This window comes from Coenobita brevimanus, chromosome 101, assembly GCF_032717465.1.
Source record: "Coenobita brevimanus isolate Jiangsu-jjx chromosome 101, ASM3271746v2, whole genome shotgun sequence".
NCBI lineage: Eukaryota > Metazoa > Arthropoda > Malacostraca > Decapoda > Coenobitidae > Coenobita > Coenobita brevimanus.
Window position 1 is genome coordinate 38,177,904 of NC_137054.1, and position 22,806 is coordinate 38,200,709.

General features: G+C 43.1%; 1 protein-coding gene across 1 annotated transcript in view; it reads left to right on the forward strand.

Moving 5' to 3' along the window:
* The window catches only part of LOC145415010 (protein MON2 homolog), a 1,148,323-nt gene that overhangs the window by 172,010 nt on the left and 953,507 nt on the right, over positions 1–22,806 (forward strand). The window contains exons 3-4 of the mRNA XM_080284427.1: positions 9,250–9,432; positions 22,521–22,675. Of these exons, the coding sequence (XP_080140553.1) occupies positions 9,250–9,432; positions 22,521–22,675 (338 nt within the window). The remainder of the gene's footprint in view (positions 1–9,249; positions 9,433–22,520; positions 22,676–22,806) is intronic.

Sequence of the window (22,806 nt, forward strand, 5' to 3'; positions counted from 1 at the left end):
TTTGGATAATGGTTTAATAGAGCCAAGGTCTAGCATCAAGATAATGAACACATCCAGATACTGAGCATCTGGATAAATGAGGGACTACTGTGTATATATATATATATATATATATATATATATATATATATATATATATATATATATACATATATATATATATATATATATATATATATATATATATATATATATATATATATATATATATATATATATATACTGTACCCTCGCGTCCAACACGGTAATACAGTAATCCCTCCAATATCTGACGTAATAGGGCCATAGGCAAGTCCGGATAGTGGTCCTGTCCGGATATTGGGCCCCAGCTTATGGACTTGTACTTATGAAACCTAACTCAGAGAAACACCTATACAACTCCCTCTGGACATGCATAGCACCTATTTAAGACCCAAATCACACCAATAAGGCACATAAATGACTGAAATAAATGCAAAGGAACCATAAAATGAGGGTTTAGAGGTAGGTTCATACAGTATTAAACATTCTGGTTACTGGCTCCTGGACTGGTAGTTATGGACCCAAACCTAGCCTAACTCAGAAAAACACATTCCTACTGCACATGCATAGCTACTAACACCCTATTCACACCAATAAAGGACATTAAAGAGTGAAATGAGGTAAGTATAGTATGGAAAAAAGTACAGTATGAAACATTCTGCCTACTTACAGCAAGTCCATGGCCATCTCGATGAATAACCGCCTCCTCTCAGACTCTGACAGTAAGAAGGATTTCCTGAAGCACTTCTAGTACACTGTTCATGAAGTCTTGCACTGAACTTAGTCAATCGCACTAAGACGTCCGTTCTCTTCACAGTGCGCACTCTTGTCTAACTTATGCTCCATTGTAACTTACTAAGTGTTGCACTCTGCACTTTAACTTTTCCCACTCTTCTAACCATTTTCTAAAGCAAAAAGACACAAGTCTATTTACGTTAAATTTTGTTCCAAATTTGTCTTTTCACTCACAACTGTAAATCCTAAACACAACGCACTGTTTTTTTCACGCACAACACTATAAATTCCTGTGTGGTTTAGTGGAGAAGTTCTTGCTGTTTAATAACTGTCAGAGTCCGAGAGTATCACTGGCAGGTGACCTACGGGTGTGTCGCTGGGTCGTGGTGATGGCGTACCCACTGCAGACGTCTCTGAAGATAGATGCAAACTCACGTCGAGCGGTGACTCCACCGTGGCTGATGTGCTGGGCTGTGGCTCGGAGCATGAGGGCCTCTCTTGGGGAGACAACGGAGTGGAGCCAGGGCTGGGCACAGCGGGGGTCACGGGCCTGAAAAAACTGTCAATGGTTGATTGACGCAAGGACCGACGATTCTGACGATTGATGATGTGCTGCCTGAAAGCACGCACTTCCTCCACAAGTCCCAAGGGCCCCATCTCCCTGTTGCAGTCCGGGTGTTCCAGGTAGTCCAGAACAAACTCTAGATGTTCCCGGAGTGCGCTCAGCTTGGGGATGGCTGGAGTAGTGTCATGCTGAGAGGAGTCCGCATCATTGTTGCCGTCCTCGTCAGAATCTTCAAGCTGGGTACTGACACCTGCAACTGAAAATGCGATCTCGTTATCAGACAATGTCTGATACCCAGGATCACCCTCGTTGTCATCCAACCACTCACGCACATCGTTCACATCAACATCGTCGCCATGCGTACGTAGCCGTGCATGGAAGTCATCCACGTCAAAGCCTAGAAAATCGTACTCCACATCCGTTCCGAGAAGCAGACGAGACCAACCATTTTCTAGAGTCTTGACAGGGACTTCCTTCCATACACTGGCCCAGTTGTTGATTGCAGACTTGATGTTGTAGCGGCGAAGGTTTTCCAAAGTCCGCTGGCCTCGTGTGTCCCGTCCCTCCCTGTGCTCGTCCTCTCCTCGAGAACAACCATCACCTCGTCCAGGAACTTCCATCGGTATAGGCGGTTTGTTGCCACGATCAGTCCTTGGTCCATTGGTTGGATGAAAGCAGTCGTATTAGGTGGCAGAAACATGCACCTAATCCGGCCATTCTCAGCCAACAAGTCTTTGTCGCACAGGTGGGCAGGTGCATTGTCGAGGAGAAGGAGGGCCTTTACCTGGTCGCACGGGATTCCCAGTGTCTTCGTCTGGTAATTGATGACCTCCTTGACGAAGTGGCGGTGGAACCAGTCTTTGAAGATCACAGCTATAAACCATGCCTTCAAAGAATGGTACCAGACGACAGGAAGAACATCCATCATCCCACGTAGACACCGAGGCTGCTTTGCACAGCCAACAACAGCGGGCTTAAGCTGGTGCATGCCGTTGGCATTGGCACAACACAAAGCAGATATCCGTTCCTTGGAGAGCCTGTGGCCAGGTACACACTTCTCTGTCTCCTCGGCTAGAGTGTTTGTTGGCAAAGAGCGATAGAATAGACCAGTTTCATCAGCATTGTAGACTTAACCGAGAGTGAGGCCCTCCCTGTCGATCAAGCCCTTCACCTTGTGCCGAAACTCGTCAACTCCATCCTCGTTAGTGTCCAAAGCTTCGCCATGAGCTTTACGGTTGGTAAGGCCATGCCGTAACTTGAATGCGAAGAGCCAATCCTCGGATGCCTTGAAGTCTAGGGCATCGTGAAGCCTGGTGAACTTCTCAGCAGCAGCCTTCAGCTCCGTACCACATACCATCACACCAGCAGCATGTTGCTGTCAATACCAAATCAACGTGGAGTGGTCGATTTCAGCAAAGTTGGGAGTAAACATCACCTTCCTCTCCACGTTGCATTTGCTTCTCGACGAGAAGTCAGCCGTGTACTGCATGAGTTTGTCTCGGGATCTCTTGATATCGAAGAAAGTAGATCGGGCCAGGTTGAACTCGCGGAGGATGCGGGAAGAAGACCACCACTCATCTACTTTCTCCAGTATCTCCCGTTTCTTCTCCAGAGTCAACACCACCCTCTTCCTCTTCCCAGGCGGCGGAGCCATCATCACACACACTAATAAAAGGCCCGAGAACAGCAGGAGTGCCTGCAGCAGGTAAGGAACCACCACAAAAGCGAGCACATGGGCAGCCATGATGACGAGTGTGCACTTGCGGTGAGAGACAGGCGGAAAGTGGGGAGGATGCTGCGGCACTCTATCGGACGTCGTAGGAATGATGCGCCACAACAAAGCAGTCCCGCGCCGCGCGCGGCAAGTTCAAATTACAGGCGGGATTTTTAAAGCAACGTTGGGTCTGGTTAGTACTTGGATGGGTGACCGCCTGGGAACACCAGATGCTGTTGGCATCCCTACGTGTCAAGTGGGGTTGGAGGAGGATTAGTGCCCCTCCCTGTAAAACAATTACTCTGAGCCCTTGACCACCCCGTTTGGGATACATGGCGTTTGGCAATGGATGGATGGATTTTTTTTTTTTTTTTTTGGGGGGGGGGGGGGAATATTGGATCCCATGACAATTATGTCCGGTCAGTGAGGATGTTCGGATATTAGAGGGATTACTGTCATGCATGGGTCCTGTGTTGGACCAAAAACGTGTTGGACAAATAACAGAGCTTATGGGGAAAAATGAATTATGTCAGCAACCCTAGAAAAAGTCACCCTAAGTACCTACCATATACCTATACAAATACTGGTACTACTATAATTATAATACATGGTACTGTACTGTGAATGAAAACTAAGCTATTAGGATAGTGTTGGTGGGCTTGCTGGGAATGGAAGGTGATAGCCGAGGCTGTAGGTAGTCCTACTCGGTCCCTGGAGGATGGCTGCTGGCGTTACTAGTGGATAATGGCTGCTGCTCCTCCTCAACCTCCCTCATAAATCCTTTGAAGTTCCTCTCCCCTTTCTTCTGCCTCTCGATGAATTCTAGCTTGGTGGCCTGAGGGAGGTGCCGCTGCTTCTTCGGGTTCTCAGAAGGCTTCTAGGCATCGTGAGCAGCGTAAAATGCAGTAGCAAGGACAGAAAATGCAGCAAGAGAAAAGCACCGTCGAATGCGAATTATGCCACTGAGTGGCGCTGTGGCGGGAGAAATTTAAACAAAACATCATATGAGAGCAGAAGCATTTTTAATTGGGCAACATCATGATAGCAGGCGGGGGAGGCTACTTGATTGGAAGTTTTGATTGGCTGTCAGCATCACGGGAATGTCCATTATGACCATGTTGGACCAGGGTTGATCATGCTAGAGGCGAACTCTGTGGATTTCGCCCACTTCTCGGAGCTCCGTCCATGTTATTGTAACACACCTGTTTTACAGTACTTAAATCGTATTAAATCGTACTATTTTTTGCTCTCCGTGCTGGATGCGAATTGTGCTGGACAAACACGTGTTGGACGCGAGGGTCTATCTATCTATATATTGCCAGATGCCTCAATCCCGTTCGGGGTGGCCACAAACAAATCGCCTCCACGTCACCCTGTCCCCCGCCATTTCACTGCCCTGCTCCCAACTCACACCCCTCTCTCTCATATACCTCTCCACCCCATCCCTCCATCTCATCCTTGGCCTCCCCCTCCCTCTTCCCCCCTCCACCTCACTCACATACACTCTCTTCGTCAGTCTTTCACCCTCCATCCTCTCCACGTGGCCAAACCACCTTAGTGTGTTCCTCATAACACTTCCTATCACATCCACATCCACACCACAACGTTCCTTTATATCCTCATTTGTCAGCCTGTCTCTCCATGTGACTCCACAGGCTTCTCTTGAACAACTTGCCGAGGGTACTGTATGTATATATATATATATATATATATATACACATAGATATAGATATGAGGCGTCTAGAGCCAAAGGGGCATCCCCACCAATATACTGGTTTTGAGTTAGGTAGGGGAGACAACAGGCTTAACCCTCTTCTCAGTGACAGCACTGGTTGCCATACAAGATTCGGCCTTCTGGACAGTGGTAGAGGGGCTCAAAGTCATGTGGGTTTGTCCATGCTGCCGGGCGAACAAATCAGAGCAGGCAGGCATCTAAGCCACACAGCCCAAACCAATCAGCATTCTCACTCTCTGCCACTCCCCCAGAGCAGCCAATCAGCAAGCGTGTGGCCTGCCCGGTGTGCCGGTAAGGCTTCCCTCCTGTGTTCACTGAGGTGTATAATTATTACGTATTGGATTTTTACCTGGTGGGTGAGTTTGAGAGAGTGTGTAAGAAACAGAATCTAAAGGTGAATGTAGGGAAGAGTAAAGCGATGGTCTTTGAGAGAGGTGAAGTCAGTGAATGTACAGCGAGGTTGGATGGTGAGGAATTGGAAAATGTGAGTACGTTTAAGTACTTGGGTAGTGTGATGAGTAAGGATGGAGGTTTGGAGGGTGAAGTGCGTGAAAGGGTACAGCAGGGAAGAAAGGTTGCTGGTTCTTTGAAAGCAGTGATAAGGAACAGGGAAGTGAGCATGGAAGTGAAAAAGTTACTACATGACAGTATTGTGATACCAGCTCTAACGTACGGAAGTGAAGCTTGGACGTTGTTGGAAGGACGCAAGTCAAGAGTGAGAGCAGTGGAAATGAGTTATTTAAGAGGAGCCTGTGGAGTCACATGGAGAGACAGGCTGACGAATGAGGATATAAAGAAGCGTTGTGGTGTGGATGTGGATGTGATAGGAAGCGTTATGAGGAACACACTAAGGTGGTTTGGCCATGTGGAGAGGATGGAGGGTGAAAGACTGACGAAGAGAGTGTATGTGAGTGAGGTGGAGGGGGGAAGAGGGAGGGGGAGGCCGAGGATGAGGTGGAGGGATGGGGTGGAGAGGTATATGAGAGAGGGGGGTGTGAGTTGGGAGCAGGGCAGTAAAATGGCGGGGGACAGGGCGACTTGGAGGCGATTTGTTTGTGGCCACCCCAAACGGAATTGAGGCATCTGGCAATAGATAGATAGATTTTTACCCCATTTATCGTGGGTTATTGGTGACAAGATGAGCTGTTGTTATTGAGGTTGAAGGGGGGGTGACAAGATGAGTTCATCACATAGTTACAGTGAGGAGGTGGTGCCTATAACCTCTCGTAAGTGTCAGAAGTGTGTGGGGAAGTGGAAAAAGGTAGAAAAGAAGAGAAAAAGAGTGTGGTGAGGGGAGACAGTGGGAGGGGGTGTGGCACCGAGGAGGCAGAGTTGGATGTTGTTCTCCTAGATGACGACCGCATCATTTAACCCCCCACTACCCCTTCTCAATTTACTTAAGCACTACACTACTTTTTTTTTTTTTAGTGTTATTATTTCAATCTATTATGGTAGAGGAAAAATAATAACTGCATTGATTTCAGTTTTAGTTGTAAAAAACGTGAAATTACAGTAATAATTATTCATTTATTAATATTAAGTGAACTGGAATCTTCAGTTAATAAAGTTTTGTACATTAATGCATTCGTTGATGTTTTTTCTGCTATGTTTTTAAATCCCTACAATATGTTATTATGCCCACTTATAAATCGGGGGTTTGATTTACTGCCTATTTTGTGGTTATGGTTATTATTGTTTTGTTTTTTTGGCCTTACATGTAGAGCATAGGTGCTGATGATCATTTTGATGTATAAAAGGTTTGTTTATTGCCTTCTGGCTATGATGTTGCCATAAACAACTTTAAAGCGTCATAACTCAAAAGTACATTTTGGCGCCGATGCCCCTTTGGTGCTAGACACCTCATATATATATATATATATATATATATATATATATATATATATACATACATTATATATATATATATATATATATATATATATATATATATATATAATATACAATAGCACTTGCTGTGTGCATGTATGTGTGTGTGTGTACAGTATTTTGAACAGCTGAAATTACACATTCAAATCGCACCAAAATTGGCACAAAAATTGCAAAAAATTTGCTGATGTGAAAAAACTTGGTCCCATTACGATTGAAAAACTTTGACTATATTTAATGAGTGATCAAAGTTTGACCAAAAAATGCCGCTCCCAGTGTGAATGCCTGAAATTAGGGTTACATGTGAATGCCTGAAATTAGGGTTGCATTCACAGTAGAGTTTTTGATGGCTTTATATCGATGTCGCCTTGGTGGCCGATTGTGACAACGTTAGACTAGAACAGCACGTAAACGTGGCTTGGATTACGTAAAATGATCGCAATGCATGCGCAAAGTGTGAGGAAACAAATGAGAAGCACGAGGAAACGAGTGTTAAGCATGAGAAAACGAGCACGATGCGCGAGAGCCCTCCGCAGGAGCAAGTGCGACAGGGCTCGAAGGGCCCACAGGCACTTGTGTGTATATATATATATATATATATATATATATATATATATATATATATATAGTATATATATATATATATATATATATATATATATATATATATAGTATATATATATATATATATATATATATATATATAGTGAACCCTCACTATAATGAACTAACTGGGGAAAGGGGTGGGTCGCTATATCCGAAAGTTTGCTATGTACGAGGGGTTGGTACAGTATTTCCGAGGGATTACTTAACTCATTTCGCTATTTAAGGGGAGTTGTTCAGTTCTGCATTCTCAGACACAACCTGAACTAACTGTATGAAGTTTTACATGGAGAATTCATTGGTTTATGAAGTTGCACATGTAAATACAATATAGTCAGACCCTTACTTGTGAAGGATCAGTGTTTGAAAAATCAGCAGATATGAAAAAAATTGTGTGTGTGTGTGTGTGTGTGTGTGTGTGTGTGTGTGTGTGTGTGTGTGTGTGTGTGTGAGGGAGGGGTGTCAGTCATAGGAAGGAAGGATGGAGTCAGTTGACGACACTGACAAGGAAGTGAGGTGATAATTGCAGTTCAAGGAAGGGTAGGGGATAAGTGGAGGAGTGGAGACAATAATGGGCTTTAATCTGTGGAGAGAGAGAGAGAGAGAGAGAGAGAGAGAGAGAGAGAGAGAGAGGGTAGCCCAGAAGTAGGTATGGTATAGAAAGGCAGTGGGGTAGAGGGAAAGAACTTCAACCTCAGTGATTGTGGGATTAGGGTTGGGTTGGAGAGAGAGAGGATAGGGCAGAAGTAGGCATGGTGTAAAAGGCGATGGGGTAGAGGGAAAGAACTTTGACCTCAGTAATTATGGGATTAGGGTTGGGTTGGAGAGAGAGAGAGAGAGAGGATAACACAGAAGTAGGTGTGGTAGGTGGTGGCGACTGTCATCCACTCACTTGATGTAGCGCTGCTTACTTCTTCCTTAGCCTTTATCATTCTTTTTCTGTGCCTTCCCTCCTCTCTTCCTATTTCTCCCATCTTTCCTGTCACTTCTTATAGCGTTTCTTTCTTTTACAGGTGGCTTTACATTGAGTGACAAGCCAAATGGTTTCATGTAAGCCAAGATACCATTTACAATGCTGGGTGGTAACCATATAACCAAACCATATGTGCTCCCTACGTGTCAGCAAGTGGGTTGGTGGAGGGTTAGTCCCCCTCCCTGTAAAACAAATAACTCATAGTCAAATGGCCACCCCTTACGAGATTATGGCGTCTGGCAGTAGATAGATAAATAGATAGGTATGATGTAGAAAGGAGATGGGGTAGAAGGAAAGAACTTTGACCTCAGTAATTATGGGATTAGGGTTGGGTTGGAGAGGAGAGAGAGAGAGAGAGAGAATATAAGAGCGAGAGATGGACTTACGAAAAAAAAACAATTTATGGAAAACCTTTAAGAACCAATTAGTTTCATAAGTTGGAAACTGCCTGTACTGTATGAAGTTGTACATATAAATGCAATACCTATAATAAGAGTACAGTATAATGTAGTACTGTTCCAGTACACTTACTATCTATCTATCTATATACCTAGGCTGCTTCCCCCAAGGAAAGGGAGGTAGCCGAGACAGGACGACACACTCCCCATTTACTCACTTACATTGCCAGGAAAGGATGCTGTTGAATTACTTACTTTGCCAAGAATGGATGCTGTTGTCACTGTGGGCTGATTCCTGAACTTCCCCCTCATTTATTGAACTTTTTTCACAAAATCCGGGGGAAGTTCAGTTGTGATTTGGCTGTTCGTTTTATCTGAAGTTCGCAATAAAACAGTTCATTATATTGATATGATAACAGATTGTTATCATATGTATTTCATTGGACCAAACTATACTTTAAGCTAGACTTTAGTGAATTTTTAAAATTTTCTGTTGATTTTTTGCTGTGTTATTAGCTGTTTACAGTGAACTATAATGTAGCCCAACCATCACCTTTTAGTATTCAATTCACTACTGACCTTCCAGCTTATTTAACACATAAACTATGTGCCCCACAGCTGTCGCTGAGTCTGATGCAGCGTCTCATTGTGGCAGCTGTTGTTGATGCATCCAGTGGAGAGCATGTGGTTGAAACTTTGTGGATGTTGATGGAGTCTGGAGTGGAGGAGCTGAAAGTCTTGCAAACTGTCACCCTTTTGCTCACCACTAGCCCATCAATCCAGGGTCACAGTCTAGCAAAGGTTTGTAAGAATGGGAAGGGTAATGTGAAGGCTGCAGGATTTTTTAATAACCTTTTAACCCCTTCACCATGATGACATACCCTGTACATCATTTCTAGGTAGCAGAGTAGTAGAATATGAGGATATACTCAGGACATCAGAAGTCAGTGCTTTACTATTGGGATACATTTATGTGAAGTTACGGAATGTGGTGAAAGTTTTTAGCATATCGGATAGAGCCAGGGTTCCGGGGGCTTGAGTGATGTGTGAATGGAAGGGTGGCCCATTGAATTGGGCAGCCTGAGCTGTCTGGATGTTGCTACTTCTCACCCTGCACTAGAGTGGGAAAGGAGGTCTGTATGTTGGTGATGATGATGATGATAATGATAACATCTCATTACGTTGATATGGCGCTAGTGGAAAGATGAGCTCATGGTGAAATGATGAAGGTGTTAAGCTCTTGGGAAAGTGGTTAAGGTGTTAAGCATGTGGCAAAGGGGTTAATGATAATTATGTGTACTCTAAGTTTGTGGTCTTATCTGCTATTAGTGTATAATCACTAAACCGTTTAGAAGTTCAGACCTGAAAAACTTGTGAGCAGGAGTTGGTATTAGCCAAAAATCAGCTGCCTTTAAATGCTTTTCTTCCCTTCTGAAAAAGCCACTTTCTTCACAGAATAAGGTAATGCAATTTCTTAAATTGTATGGGCATTTCCATGGATGTTAGTGCATGTTTGAAAGTTGTAGCTAAGTTAGTTAAAAGTACAGTCAAGCATTTACCCAGCATTTATATGGTGAACCTCTGCAGTTGCATAAAATAGTGTAATAACTACCTGTGCACCAAAAATAATGTTAATGAATATTTTCAGTTGGTGTTGATTTAAATCTATATATCTATCTATTGCCTGACGCCTCAATCCCATTTGGGGTGGCCACAAACAAATCGCCTCCATGTCGTTCTGTACCCCGCCATTTCACTGCCCTGCTCCCAACTCACACCCCCCTCTCTCATGTACCTCTCCACCCCATCCCACCATCTCATCCTCAGCCTCCCCCTCCCTCTTCCCTCCTCCACCTCACTCACATACACTCTCTTTGTCAGTCTTTCACCCTCCATCCTCTCCACATGGCCAAACCACTTCAGTGTGTTCCTCATAACACTTCCTGTCACATCCACATCCACACCACAACGCTTCTTTATATCCTCATTCGTCAGCCTGTCTCTCCATGTGACTCCACAGGCTCCTCTTAAATAACTCATTTCCACTGCTGTCACTCTTGACTTGTGTCCCTCCAACAACATCCAAGCTTCACATCCATACGTTAGAGTTGGTATCACAATACTGTACTGTCATGTAGTAACTTTTTGACTTCCATGCTCACTTCCCTGTTTCTTATCACTGCTTTCAAAGAACCAGCAACCTTTCTTCCCTCCTGTACCCTTTCAAGTACTTCACCCTCCAAACCTCCATCCTTACTCATCACACTACCCAAGTACTTAAACGTACTCATATTTTCCAATTCCTCACCATCCAACCTTGCTGTACATTCACTGACTTCACCTCTCTCAAAGACCATCACTTTACTCTTCCCTACATTCACCTTTAGATTCCGTTTCTTACACACTCTCCCAAACTCATCCACCAAGCCTTGCAGCTCCCCTTCGTCTTCACTCAACAACACAGTATCATCTGCAAACAACAGTACAGGGAGTTTCCAAACACTATCCTCTTTTGCCAGGGCCACTCCAACATCCACTACCCTACCTTGTACCTCTTTTATTACCCCATCCATGAACAGATTGAACAACCATGGAGACATGACACATCCCTGTTTCAAACCAACCTCCAAAGAGAAAAATTCACTTAGTTCACCATCCACATGCACAGCAGCCTTAGCACCATCATACATACTCTTCACAGCATTCAACAACTTTCCATCTACTCCATATATTCTTAATACATTCCACAGTCCTTGTCTATCCACCCTGTCATATGCTTTCTTCAAATCCATGAAAGCCGCATACAACTTCTTTCCCTTCTCTAGAAACTTTTCCACTAAAGATCTAAGAATGAATATCTGATCTACACAACCTCTTCCCTTCCTAAAGCCTCCCTATTCTTCTCCAACCAATTCCTCTGTTCTTTCTCTAACTCTGTCAATAAGTATCCTACCATACACTTTTCCTATTATACTAAGAAGACAAATGCCCCTATGATTACCACACACTTCTTTTTCCCCTTTTCCTTTGTACAAGGGAATAATTATACCTGACTTCCAATCCTCCGGGACTCTACCTTCCTCCCGGGCCAATCTGCACATCTTCCACATCCATTCTACTACTATCTCTCCCCCATGCTTCAGCATTTCACCACACACTCCATCAATTCCTGGGGCTTTCCCCGATTTAACTTTCTTCATTGCTTCCACAACTTCTATCCTACTGATTTCTTCCTGTCTTCTCACCTCCCTCCTTCTCCCAGCCATTCCCCAGCCACTTATACTCGCATTACTTCCATCCTTTATATTCAACAATTCCTTAAAGTGTTCTCTCCATCTGCTCACTTTTTCTCCCTTCTCCATTAGTAATCTACCATTTTTATCTTTCACTCCCCTGCTAACTTCACTTCCACCGTGTCTTACTCTCTTCACCTCTTTCCAGAACATTTTCTTACAGTCCCTCCACTTTACACTCAAATTCCTTCCAAATTCCTCATCCACTCTCTTCTTGCTCTCTCTTACTAATCTTTTCACCTCTCTCTTTCTTTCCACATATAACTCTCTCTTCCGCCTCTCAACTTCTTCCATGCCCCTATTTCTCATCCATTCGTTGTATGCTTTCTTCTTTTGTGCCACAGCCTGTCTCACCTCTTCAGTTCACCACGCTGTTCCTTGCACCCCCCTCCGTCTTCTCTTCCTTCCACACACCACATCACATGCTGCACATATTTCTTCTGTAAATATCCTACAGACACCTTCCACATCTCCCATCTGCTCCAATTCATATTTGCCCAATCGTTCCTCCACTTCTCTCTTATACTCTGCCTTTTTCTCATCCTCTTGTAACCTTTCCACTCTCCTTGCAACTACTCCTTCCTCTCGTCTTTCCGTTCTTCTATTCCTCCATCTTACTTGAATGAATAAATATAAATAAATAAATGAATAAATAAAAATACAGTAAACAACCTCCTCATCCTCTCCTGCGATGTCCTGTTCATGTGTCTCCTCATCTTCTTCAATTATTTCATCGGCAGTAACTGGAGGAGGCTGTATCATTTCCCGAATATCCTGGCCAGTAGTATCAGCAAAGCCAGCTCCGGGAATTTGCCTTGCTTCCGCCGCTGCTGCCTCAACCTCTTCCTCAACTGCCTGTGGGTTACCAGGTACCGCCACACGACAGTCCCCAGGCAGACCCTCCAAAATGTTTAAGCCAGGCATGGTGAATAGTGGCAGGAGTAACATTGTTCCAGCAGTCTACCATCAAGTCAATAGCCTGTTTCACACTGTAATTTTTCCAATAACGAATCACTTTTTGTTCCGACTTATTATCCCCTTGAATCATGGCCTCATCTTCATCCTCACTATCAAGCAACTGCTGGATAAGGGCAGTGTCTTGTGTTGCCTGCCGCACCTGCCTAAACTGCCTTGCAGAATAAGAAGCCTTCATAACTGATATGACCTCCTGGTCGAGGGGCTGGATCAAGGCAGTTGTGTTTGGTGGCAGAAACTCAACCCTTACATTAGGATGCGCGTTCCTTAGAAGTGGTGAATGTCCAGGGGCATTGTGGAGAAGCAGGAGAATGTTGAACCTTACGTTGTTTTCCTTGCAATAATTTTCCACTTGGGGAATGAACAAATCTTTTAACCAGTCACTGGAAAGCTTGGCAGACATATACTCCTTCTTTGATGTCATCCAGTGCACTTTTAATTTGTCCATGTTGTATCCTTTGTAGGCCCTGGGTCTTTTAGCACGATGCACAACTGTAGGTTTCAGGAGACATGTTCCTGACGCATTCATAGCGAGCAGAAGGGTGAATCACACTTTTATGGCTTTCCTACCACGAACTTTTTCTGACTTGGCAGTGATGAATATTTGGCAAGGCATTGCTTTCCAGTAAAAATTTGTTTCATCCATATTGAAAATCTGATCGGGAGTGTACATACCTTCCTGGATAATTTTCCTCAGCGATTCTGGGTAATCACGCTCAGCACTCTTGTCCCCACTTGCTGCTTCTCCCGATATTTTCACACTTTTCACTTTATGCCGTAACATAAACTTGTCTACCCATCCTTTTGATGCTAGAAACACTGGTGGTTGTTCAACACACATCTTACAAGCCACAGACACATATATTTCCTTGCCAGTCTCCGTAATTTCACGTGTATCAGCTGCTAAGTTCTGCTTCGCCTGCCTCTCCAGATATTGGTGTAGCAGTTGTTCAGTCTTGAGGAGCAATTGATTTCCACTTCGCATAGCCTGAGCACCTGCTTTTGATGGGGCAAGTTTCATATGGGCCTTGATATGGTCACGCTGTCGGTAAATACCACGCACTGTCGATTCATTTATCCCGAATTTCTTTCCCACACTGACTTTTGTTTCTCCCTTGTCTATTAACTTCACTATCTCGAGTTTCTGCACGTAATTTAAGTTCTTTCGTCTTTTAATTTCCCTTTTAGATGCTGCCGCATTACGTTGTGCAATGGTAGGAGGACGAGGCCGAGGTGTGTCTGCCATTGTGCTAGCACTTAAAATGGCTTCTGTCCACACCTGTGACCCACTGGTCGCGCTTGCTAAGTCCCAGGGGATCGTTCCCCGGTTCGTGGCCAATCACAGTGCCGTGACGTCACAACCGACGAGTGAGGGAACCCGCCGCTCTGGGTGATGACGCTTTGCGCGGGCTTTTTGAAACTTTTTCAATTTTTTGTTTTCCATTTTTTCGTGATAGCGTGCATTTTGACTGCGATAGACATGTTTTGGCAGCATTTTAGGTGCTCGTGATAGCAAGACCCTTTATATATATATACAGTAATCACCCTAATATCTGGATGCCCAATAACCGAACATCCCCACTAACCGAACCTTATTGTCCTGGGATCAAACATTCCCAAAATGGTCCCAAAAAAAAAAAAAAAAAAAAAAAAATCGATTTTTTTTTTTTTTTTTTTGCCGTCTGTAATTTGAACTTGCCGCGCGCGCCGCGTGAGAGCATTGTTTTGGTTCGTCATTCCTCCGACGTCCGATAGAGTGCCGCTGCATCCTCCCCACTTCCCACCTGTCTCTCACCGCGACTGGACCTACGCTCTTCGCCATGGCTGCCCACGTGCTCGCTTTTGTGGTGGTGCCGTACTTGCTGCAAGGCCTCCTGCTCCTCTCTGCCCTCCTCTTAGTGTGTGTGATGATGTCCCCGCCTCCTGAGAAAAGGAAGAGAGTGGTGTTGACTCTGGAGAAGAAACGGGAGATATTGGAGAAAGTTGATGCGGGTTGGTCTTCTTCACGCATTCTCCGCGAGTTCAACCTGGCACGGTCGACTTTGATATCAAGCGTTCCCGAGACAAGCTCATGCAGTACACGGCTGACTTCTTGTCGAGAAGCAAACGCAACGTGGAGAGGAAGGTTATGTTTACCCCCAAGTATGCAGAAATCGACCGCTTCACGTTGATTTGGTATCGACAGCAACGTGCAGCTGGTGTGATGGTACGTGGAACGGAGCTGAAGGCTGCTGCTGAGAAGTTTGCAAGGCTTCATGACGCCCTAGACTTCAAGGCATCCGAGGGTTGGCTCTTCGCGTTCAAGTTGCGACATGGCCTTACTAACCGTAAAGCACATGGCGAAGCATTGGACGCTAACGAGGATGGAGTGGACGAGTTTCGGCACAAGGTGAAAGGCTTGATCGACAGGGAGGGCCTCACTCTCGGTCAAGTCTATAACGCTGACGAAACTGGCCTATTCTATCGCTCGGTGCCAACGAACACTCTAGCCGAGGAGACGGAGAAGCGTGTACCTGGTCGCAAGCTTTCTAAGGAACGGATATCTGCTTTGTGTTGTGCCAATGCTAACGGCATGCACCGGCTTAAGCCTGTTATCGTTGGCCGTGCAAAGCAGCCTCGGTGCCTTCGTGGGGTGATGGATGTCCTTCCTGTCGTATGGTACCATTCTTTGAAAGCATGGTTCACAGCTGTGATTTTCAAAGACTGGTTTCACCGTCACTTCGTCAAGGAGGTCATCCAGTACCAGACGAAGACACTGGGAATTCCTTGCGACCAGGTAAAGGCTCTCCTTCTCCTCGACAATGCACCTGCCCACCCGTGCGACAAGGACTTGGTTGCTGAGAATGGCCGTATTAGGTGCATGTTTCTGCTCTCATTCAACCCATGGACCAAGGAGTGATCGTGGCAACAAAGCGCCTGTACCGTCGGAAGTTCCTGGATGAGGTGATGGTTGTTCTCGAGGACGAGGACGAGCGCAGGGAAGGACGTGACACTCGAGGCAAGCGGACTGTGGAAAACCTTCGCCGCTACAACATCAAGTCTACGCTGTACAACTGGGCTAGTGCATGGAAGGAAGTCCCTGTGAAAACTCTTGAAAATGGTTGGTCTCGTCTGCTTCTCGGAACAGATGTGGAGTACGATTTCCTAGGGTTTGACGTGGATGACTTCCATGCACGGCTACGTACGCACGGCGACGATGTTGATGTGGACGATGTTCGTGAGTGGTTGGACGACGACGAGGGCGATCCTGGGTATCAGACGTTGTCTGATATCGAGATCGCGTCTTCGGTTGCTGGTGTCAGTCCCGAACTTGAAGATTCCGACGACGAAGGCGATGATGATGCGGACTCCTCTCAGCAGGACACTACTCCAGCCATCCCCAAGCTGAGCGCACTCCGGGAACATCTAGAGTTCGTCCTAGACTACGTGGAACACCCGGACTGCGACAGGGAGATGGGGCCCTTGGGACTCGTGGAGGAATTGTGTGCTTTCCGGCAGCGCATCATCAATCGCCAGAATCGTCGGTCCTTGCATCAGTCAACGATTGACAGTTTTTTCAGGCCCGTGACCCCCGCTGTGCCAAGCCCTGGTTCCACTCCGTTGCCTCCCCAAGACAGGCCCTCATGCTCCGAGCCACAGCCCAGCACATCAGCTACAGTGGAGTCACCGCTCGATGTGAGTTTGCGGCTGTCTTCAGAGTCTTCTGTAGTCGGTACGCCATCACCACGACCCACCGATGCACCCCTTGGTCGCCTGCCAGTGATACTCTCGGACTCTGACAGCGAATAAACAGCAAGAACTTCTCCACTAGACCACACTGGAATTTTGAGTGTTGTGCAGTGAAAAAAACGGTGTGTTGTATTAAGGTTTTCGAAATGAGAGAAAAGACTCAGTAGAAAAGAAATTTAACGTAACTAACCTTGTTTGTTTTGGCTTTGGAAAATAAAAAAAACTTGGGAAAAGTTAATGTGCAACACTAAAATTTAATGGAACATTATTTGGACTAAAGTGAACACTGTGAAGAGAACGGACTTCTGTGTGTTATTGACTAAGTTCAGTGCAAGACATCAGGAAGAGTGTACTGCAAGTGCTTCAGGAAATCGTTCTTACTGTCAGAGTCCGAGAGGAGGCGGTTATTCATCGAGGTGGCCAGGGACTTGCTGTAAGTAGCCAGAATGTTTCATATTGTACTTTTTTCCATACTATACTTACCAGAATGTTTCATATTGTACTTTTTTCCATACTATACTTACCAGAATGTGTCATACTGTACTTTTTTCCATACTATATTTACCTCATGCATGTGCAGTAGGAATGTGTTTTTCAGAGTTAGGTTCGGTTAGAGTCCATAAGTACCAGAATGTTTATTAATGTATGAACATACTTCTAAACCCACATTTTATGTTTCTTTTGCATTTATTTCAGTCATTTATGTGCCTAATTGGTGTGATTTGGGTGTTAAATAGGTGCTATGCATGTCCGGAGGGAGTTGTATAGGTGTTTCTCTGAGTTAGGGTCCATAAGTACAAGTCCATAAGCTGGGGCCCAATATCCGGACGAAACCAATATCCGAACCTACCGATGGCTCTATTGATCCGGATATTGGAGGGGTTACTGTATATATATAGGCTATATATATATAGAGAGAGAGAGAGAGAGAGAGAGAGAGAGAGGCTCTATATATATATATATATAGGCTATATATATATATATATATATATATATATATATATATATATATTTATATATACAGTACAGTAGAACCTCTTTGGTCCGGACCCCTTTAATCCCGACTTCTGTTAATTCGGACAAAATTTAAAAATAATAAGCTCCAAAAATATGTTGAAAGTAATTCTAAAGTCATTTTCAGTATCGGCGCGGAAAGCGATCATCATTCGTTTAGTCTCGGATCACGCTAGGTCTCAACATGGGCGCCTGTTTAAACACACACTAGCATTCGTTCCATCAAGTAGTTCACCAACCACTAATATTTTTACGCTGTATTTCAAAAGTTAATCCTCCTTACCATGCCCCTTAATGCAAGTGTAGCTTCTGCAATGAATAAAGGTGTTAAAAGGAGGAGTTTGCTTACACAAAAATGGGTCAGAATATTCTCCAGTGTTCAGTGATTACTGTAGGTTATTTTTTGTACTTAAATGCGCTTTACTTGTACATCAAACATTAGCTTCGTGCCCATATGGGCGTTATCAATATGCCAGAGATGACAATGTATTTTTTGCCTACGTAAGTTTTATTTTTATTCGAAATATTACAGTTAACTAATTAATTTATTTTTTTGCCTGCACAGGCCTTACTCACTTACTACAATTTAAAATGTAGGCTAGTTTCTTGTCATGGCCTTACCTGTAAATTATGCAAAACTATCGTACATGATAGTTTGGTTATTTTAGTATCCTTTCATTTTTTGCAGTTATGTAGGGTTGACATATGCAACATATGTTAATAATTAACAAACATACCATATGTAGATAGTTTTTGGTATGAACTGGAGATTACCCTGATGGTCCGGACAATCTGCTAATTCGGACAACCCTTCCCCCCATATAGTCCGAATGAGAGAGGTTCTACTGTATATATATATATATATATATATATATATATATATATATATATATATGCATATATATATATATATATATATATATATATATATATATATATATATATATATATACTGTATATTGTATGTGTTTATACTGTATATTGTATATGTATATATATATATGTACAGTGCTCCCTTAACATCGTCGGGGGTTAAGTAACAGAGACACCTGCGAATGTTAAAATACACATCACACATGACCTGCACATATCCCACAAACAGCATCGTATCAGCACAAATTGTAAGCATAGTGCTTTGAAACTTACAGAAACATCACCTTTGGATTAAAAAAAAAAAAAAAAAAAAAAAAAAAAAAAAAAAAAAACAGCAGTTTATTGTAGTTCATTCATTTAGAGCTAAATAATTCCAGACCAAGTTGAACTACTTCTGCATGATTCATAAACCTAGATAAAACTCAGTAACAGTAATATTCATAGACTTCATATTTTTTTGATAACTTGTCAGTAGGGTTTCTGAATTTGCAAGAATTTGGTACTGAGGTGACCATGCATATCATGATTTTTCATTCATTCATTGCCAGACGCCATGTATCCCAAACGGGGTGGTCAAGGGCTTAGAGTTAATTGTTTTACAGGGAGGGGCACTAATCCCCCACCAACCCCACTTGACACGTACAGTATCATGATTTTATTATACTGATTTTACAGATGAAAACATAAATATTGTTTTGGCATCCTAGCTGTAGTCCATGTGTTTACCTTTACACCCAACATTACATGAATACCATGTACAGTAAAAGTCCATTAATCCAAATGGCTGTGGACCGAGAATCATTCGGATTATCAGATTTTTCGGATTTTTGGGTGGGACCCCTAAGACACTTAATTTCATTTTTAAACTGAAATTTTACTGAATGGATCACTTGTCATTCATTCATAGTACAATAGGGCATGTATTAACATCACTTTACGTATTACACAAATTTTTTACTTAATAATGTATTAATGAAGACACGAACTGTAACAGGTAAATTAAGAGATGTTATGGGTTGTTTAACTCACCAGTACTGTGTAGTGTTGAAAACAGCAGTTGTAGGCAGGTAAATCCAGTTAAAGTGAGTAAGACCAGGGTTAATAATAATATGCACGTATTGTAAAAGCACAAAAATTTAATGTGTATTACTGTGGAAAATTTCTTAAGCCTATGGTGCGGATCCAAAAGGTCAGTTGTTTACGAGGAGTTGCCAGTCCATGCATTACCTGATCCATGACCACACTGCTCAGCACTTCGGCGCATTTGGCGCCCAGTTTGAATGTTTTTATTTTGATTTTATTTACTTTTGGAGTATTTGTCAGCCTTCTTCAAAAGTTCAGATTATTGGTATTTTCGGATTATCCGTGTTCGGATTAATGGACTTTTACTGTTCAATATAAAAATTAAACTTTATACACGCACACTTTATGCACAGTCCAACATATAACTGTAAACCCACTTATTCAGTCTCCAACATACACTGCAAACACTCTACTTTAGAAATCACTGTACACATACTCAGTGCATCAGTAGTGTTCATTGTTGAATATGTAAGAATGTCGATGAGCGAGCAGCATATTGTTTGCTTTGCTGAGAATTTTCCTGAACAAATGTTGCATGGATCAATAACCATGATTGTACAGATAGAAAATTTTTTTGCTACCCTCCCATGAATGTCAAAATTGGAAATGCAGAAGCACAGTATGATATCGTGAGAGTATACAATATACAGGATTAATAATAGGCTATGTTAGACTCCCTCAAGCACCCAGGTTGTTAAACACACACATAAGAATACTGTCCAGTGCAAAAATAGGCAAACAAGTGCTCTGTTATAACCACATGCATATGAAAAATTCCTATAGAATACCTAGAGATTGGAGTAAAATTTTTTAGTGCAAAGGTCTGTAAAGACGTGAGAGGAACAAAGTTTACTACATAAGCACATAACAGCCCGCAACACCCATGTCATTACATACACAACCATACGCCACCCAGACTGATACCAGCAATCTCAACAAGTAACTACATAAGTTACAACTTTCACCTGCAGTACATCCAGGCAGAGACAAACATCAGATCCGTGCTTCATGACCAGCCAGTGCTGTGGTCCCATGCACGTAATCAAAACAAAACCCCAACCCATAGATAACTCAGAAATGTGATGAGTGGTCAGGCAGGGAGGTGGAGCTAACTAATGCATTGTGGACACCACTCATTACTACTCCTATGCAAACATAGACTAGATGCAGCAGTACAAAGCACATATACACATCTTGCAAATACATGTATGATGATGCTGTCCAATAGCCACACAGTTAAGAAAACAGCACATCGTTTCATGTGTGCTGGCACCATGGTTCATCCTGGTTGAGTAAGTCGTCTTTACAGTCAGAGCTGATCATGAGTTTGCCTAACAACAACAGTTGGAGAGGGGACCTGGAGTGCTCATTGATGTTCTTGAACTTTGTCCTTGACTCAAGACCTTGACCTTTGATCAGTGTGCACCAAAATAAAATCAGTTGATCCTATTCTGACACAATCTTTGTGCTCAGTTTGATCCAAATCATACTAGGCATTTATGAGAGGCTTTCTGCACTCTGAAGTTTAACCATGACTTGTGACCTTGACCTTAGATTGATTACACCAAAACCAAATCACTTTTCCCATAACTGCATGTGCTGTATGTGCCAGTTTTTAGTTATCTTGGCTTAGACATTTATGTGATATTTTCTGCACCCTGAACTTCAACCTTGACCTTTGATTAATTTGCACCAGAATCAAACAGCTTCTTCCTAGACTCACACACAGTAAAGTATATGTGTCAGTTTTGATCCAGATTGGATAAGGCTTTCATGAAATACCTTTTTAGCATAGATACATGCTTAGATGCATAACACAAACGTTAACAGTCACAACAGCTATGTCTTTGGTGTCATTAACAGTAAGAATGAATTCTCCCAGTGAATGATCAGCTGACCATGAGAGGCACATAGTTTATTTCTTTAACATATGATCCATCCCACTCTTGTAAGTGCTGCATGTGTTATACCACCAACTTCCACAAATAAAGAATAACCAAACAGATTTTGTATGCTACCCAGAACACTTTGAAAATATTTCAACATCACCTTATTATACTACCTGTACAGCTCATTTTGTTTCATTTATAAAGGCTCCAGCATGCTTGCTTGCATTGACCTTGATCACCTAATGGCAGCTGTCCACACTGCTCCATCTCTGACAGTCTCCCTATTCAGTACCTTATCCCTGAAGTGATACCCTATGACCTTGTCCTAGGTCTTTTTTTTGTGCCTCTCACAGATCTGCCCTCAGTGTTCTCACCTGTCACCCTCTGCAGCCAGTTGTCATCCTCCATCCTCTCCATATGCCCATACCATCTCAGTCTGCTCTGTCTCATCAAAACACTAAGACATTCAAACACAAACATATACTTTTTACAATCTGATGACTACTACAGCCATCCCATCTCCACACTACTTCTAGAAACCACACCAAGTGACTTACAAACACAAATCACTGGAACTACCCAAAGCCTTCAGACAAATAGTATTCTTCATGATCCTTCTTAATGCATTGCGCAGGAGCTACACTTTATGGAAAAACAAACATTTATCTAACCAGATAATGATCTAACTGTCACCCTACTCTACTTGAAAATCATAACAAAAGACAATTCACAAATAGTCCATGCTGTCTTCACTTTAATGCCACCCCTCACACAACACACACACCTCATGCACCTAGTTGCACGATACAGATAATCCTCTTTCTAAATACACCCAACTGAAGTACCCATATTACTGTAGTCTACAGACTTCATGTTGACATTACTCAAAGCCATAACAGTGACAGCTACATTCTCTTAAGCACTAGGGTGTTGTATTTATTGGTGTTTGTCAAGAGGATATAATAGTAGTCAGTATTTAAATGTCATGTACTGGTATTTTTGGTTATCTTAACAAAAGTGTTTTGACTTTCAGGCACTAGTCCTATGTTTTCGATTGCACTTCACAAAGGATGCAACAGTGGTTAACACAGCCAGTGCCACTGTCCGGCAGCTAGTGAGTGCTGTCTTTGAGCGTGTGGTGGCTGAAGATGCCAGGCATCCTCCATCCCAGCACCACAGTGAAGTAGGGTGAGTTACTGCGGGGATGATAAATTTATCTGTCTGATTAAAACTCTTATTTCATACATGTGCTCTGTACAGCATAACAATAATAAACCTTAAAATATAGCTGGGTAATACATACAGCACACCCTTGTTGT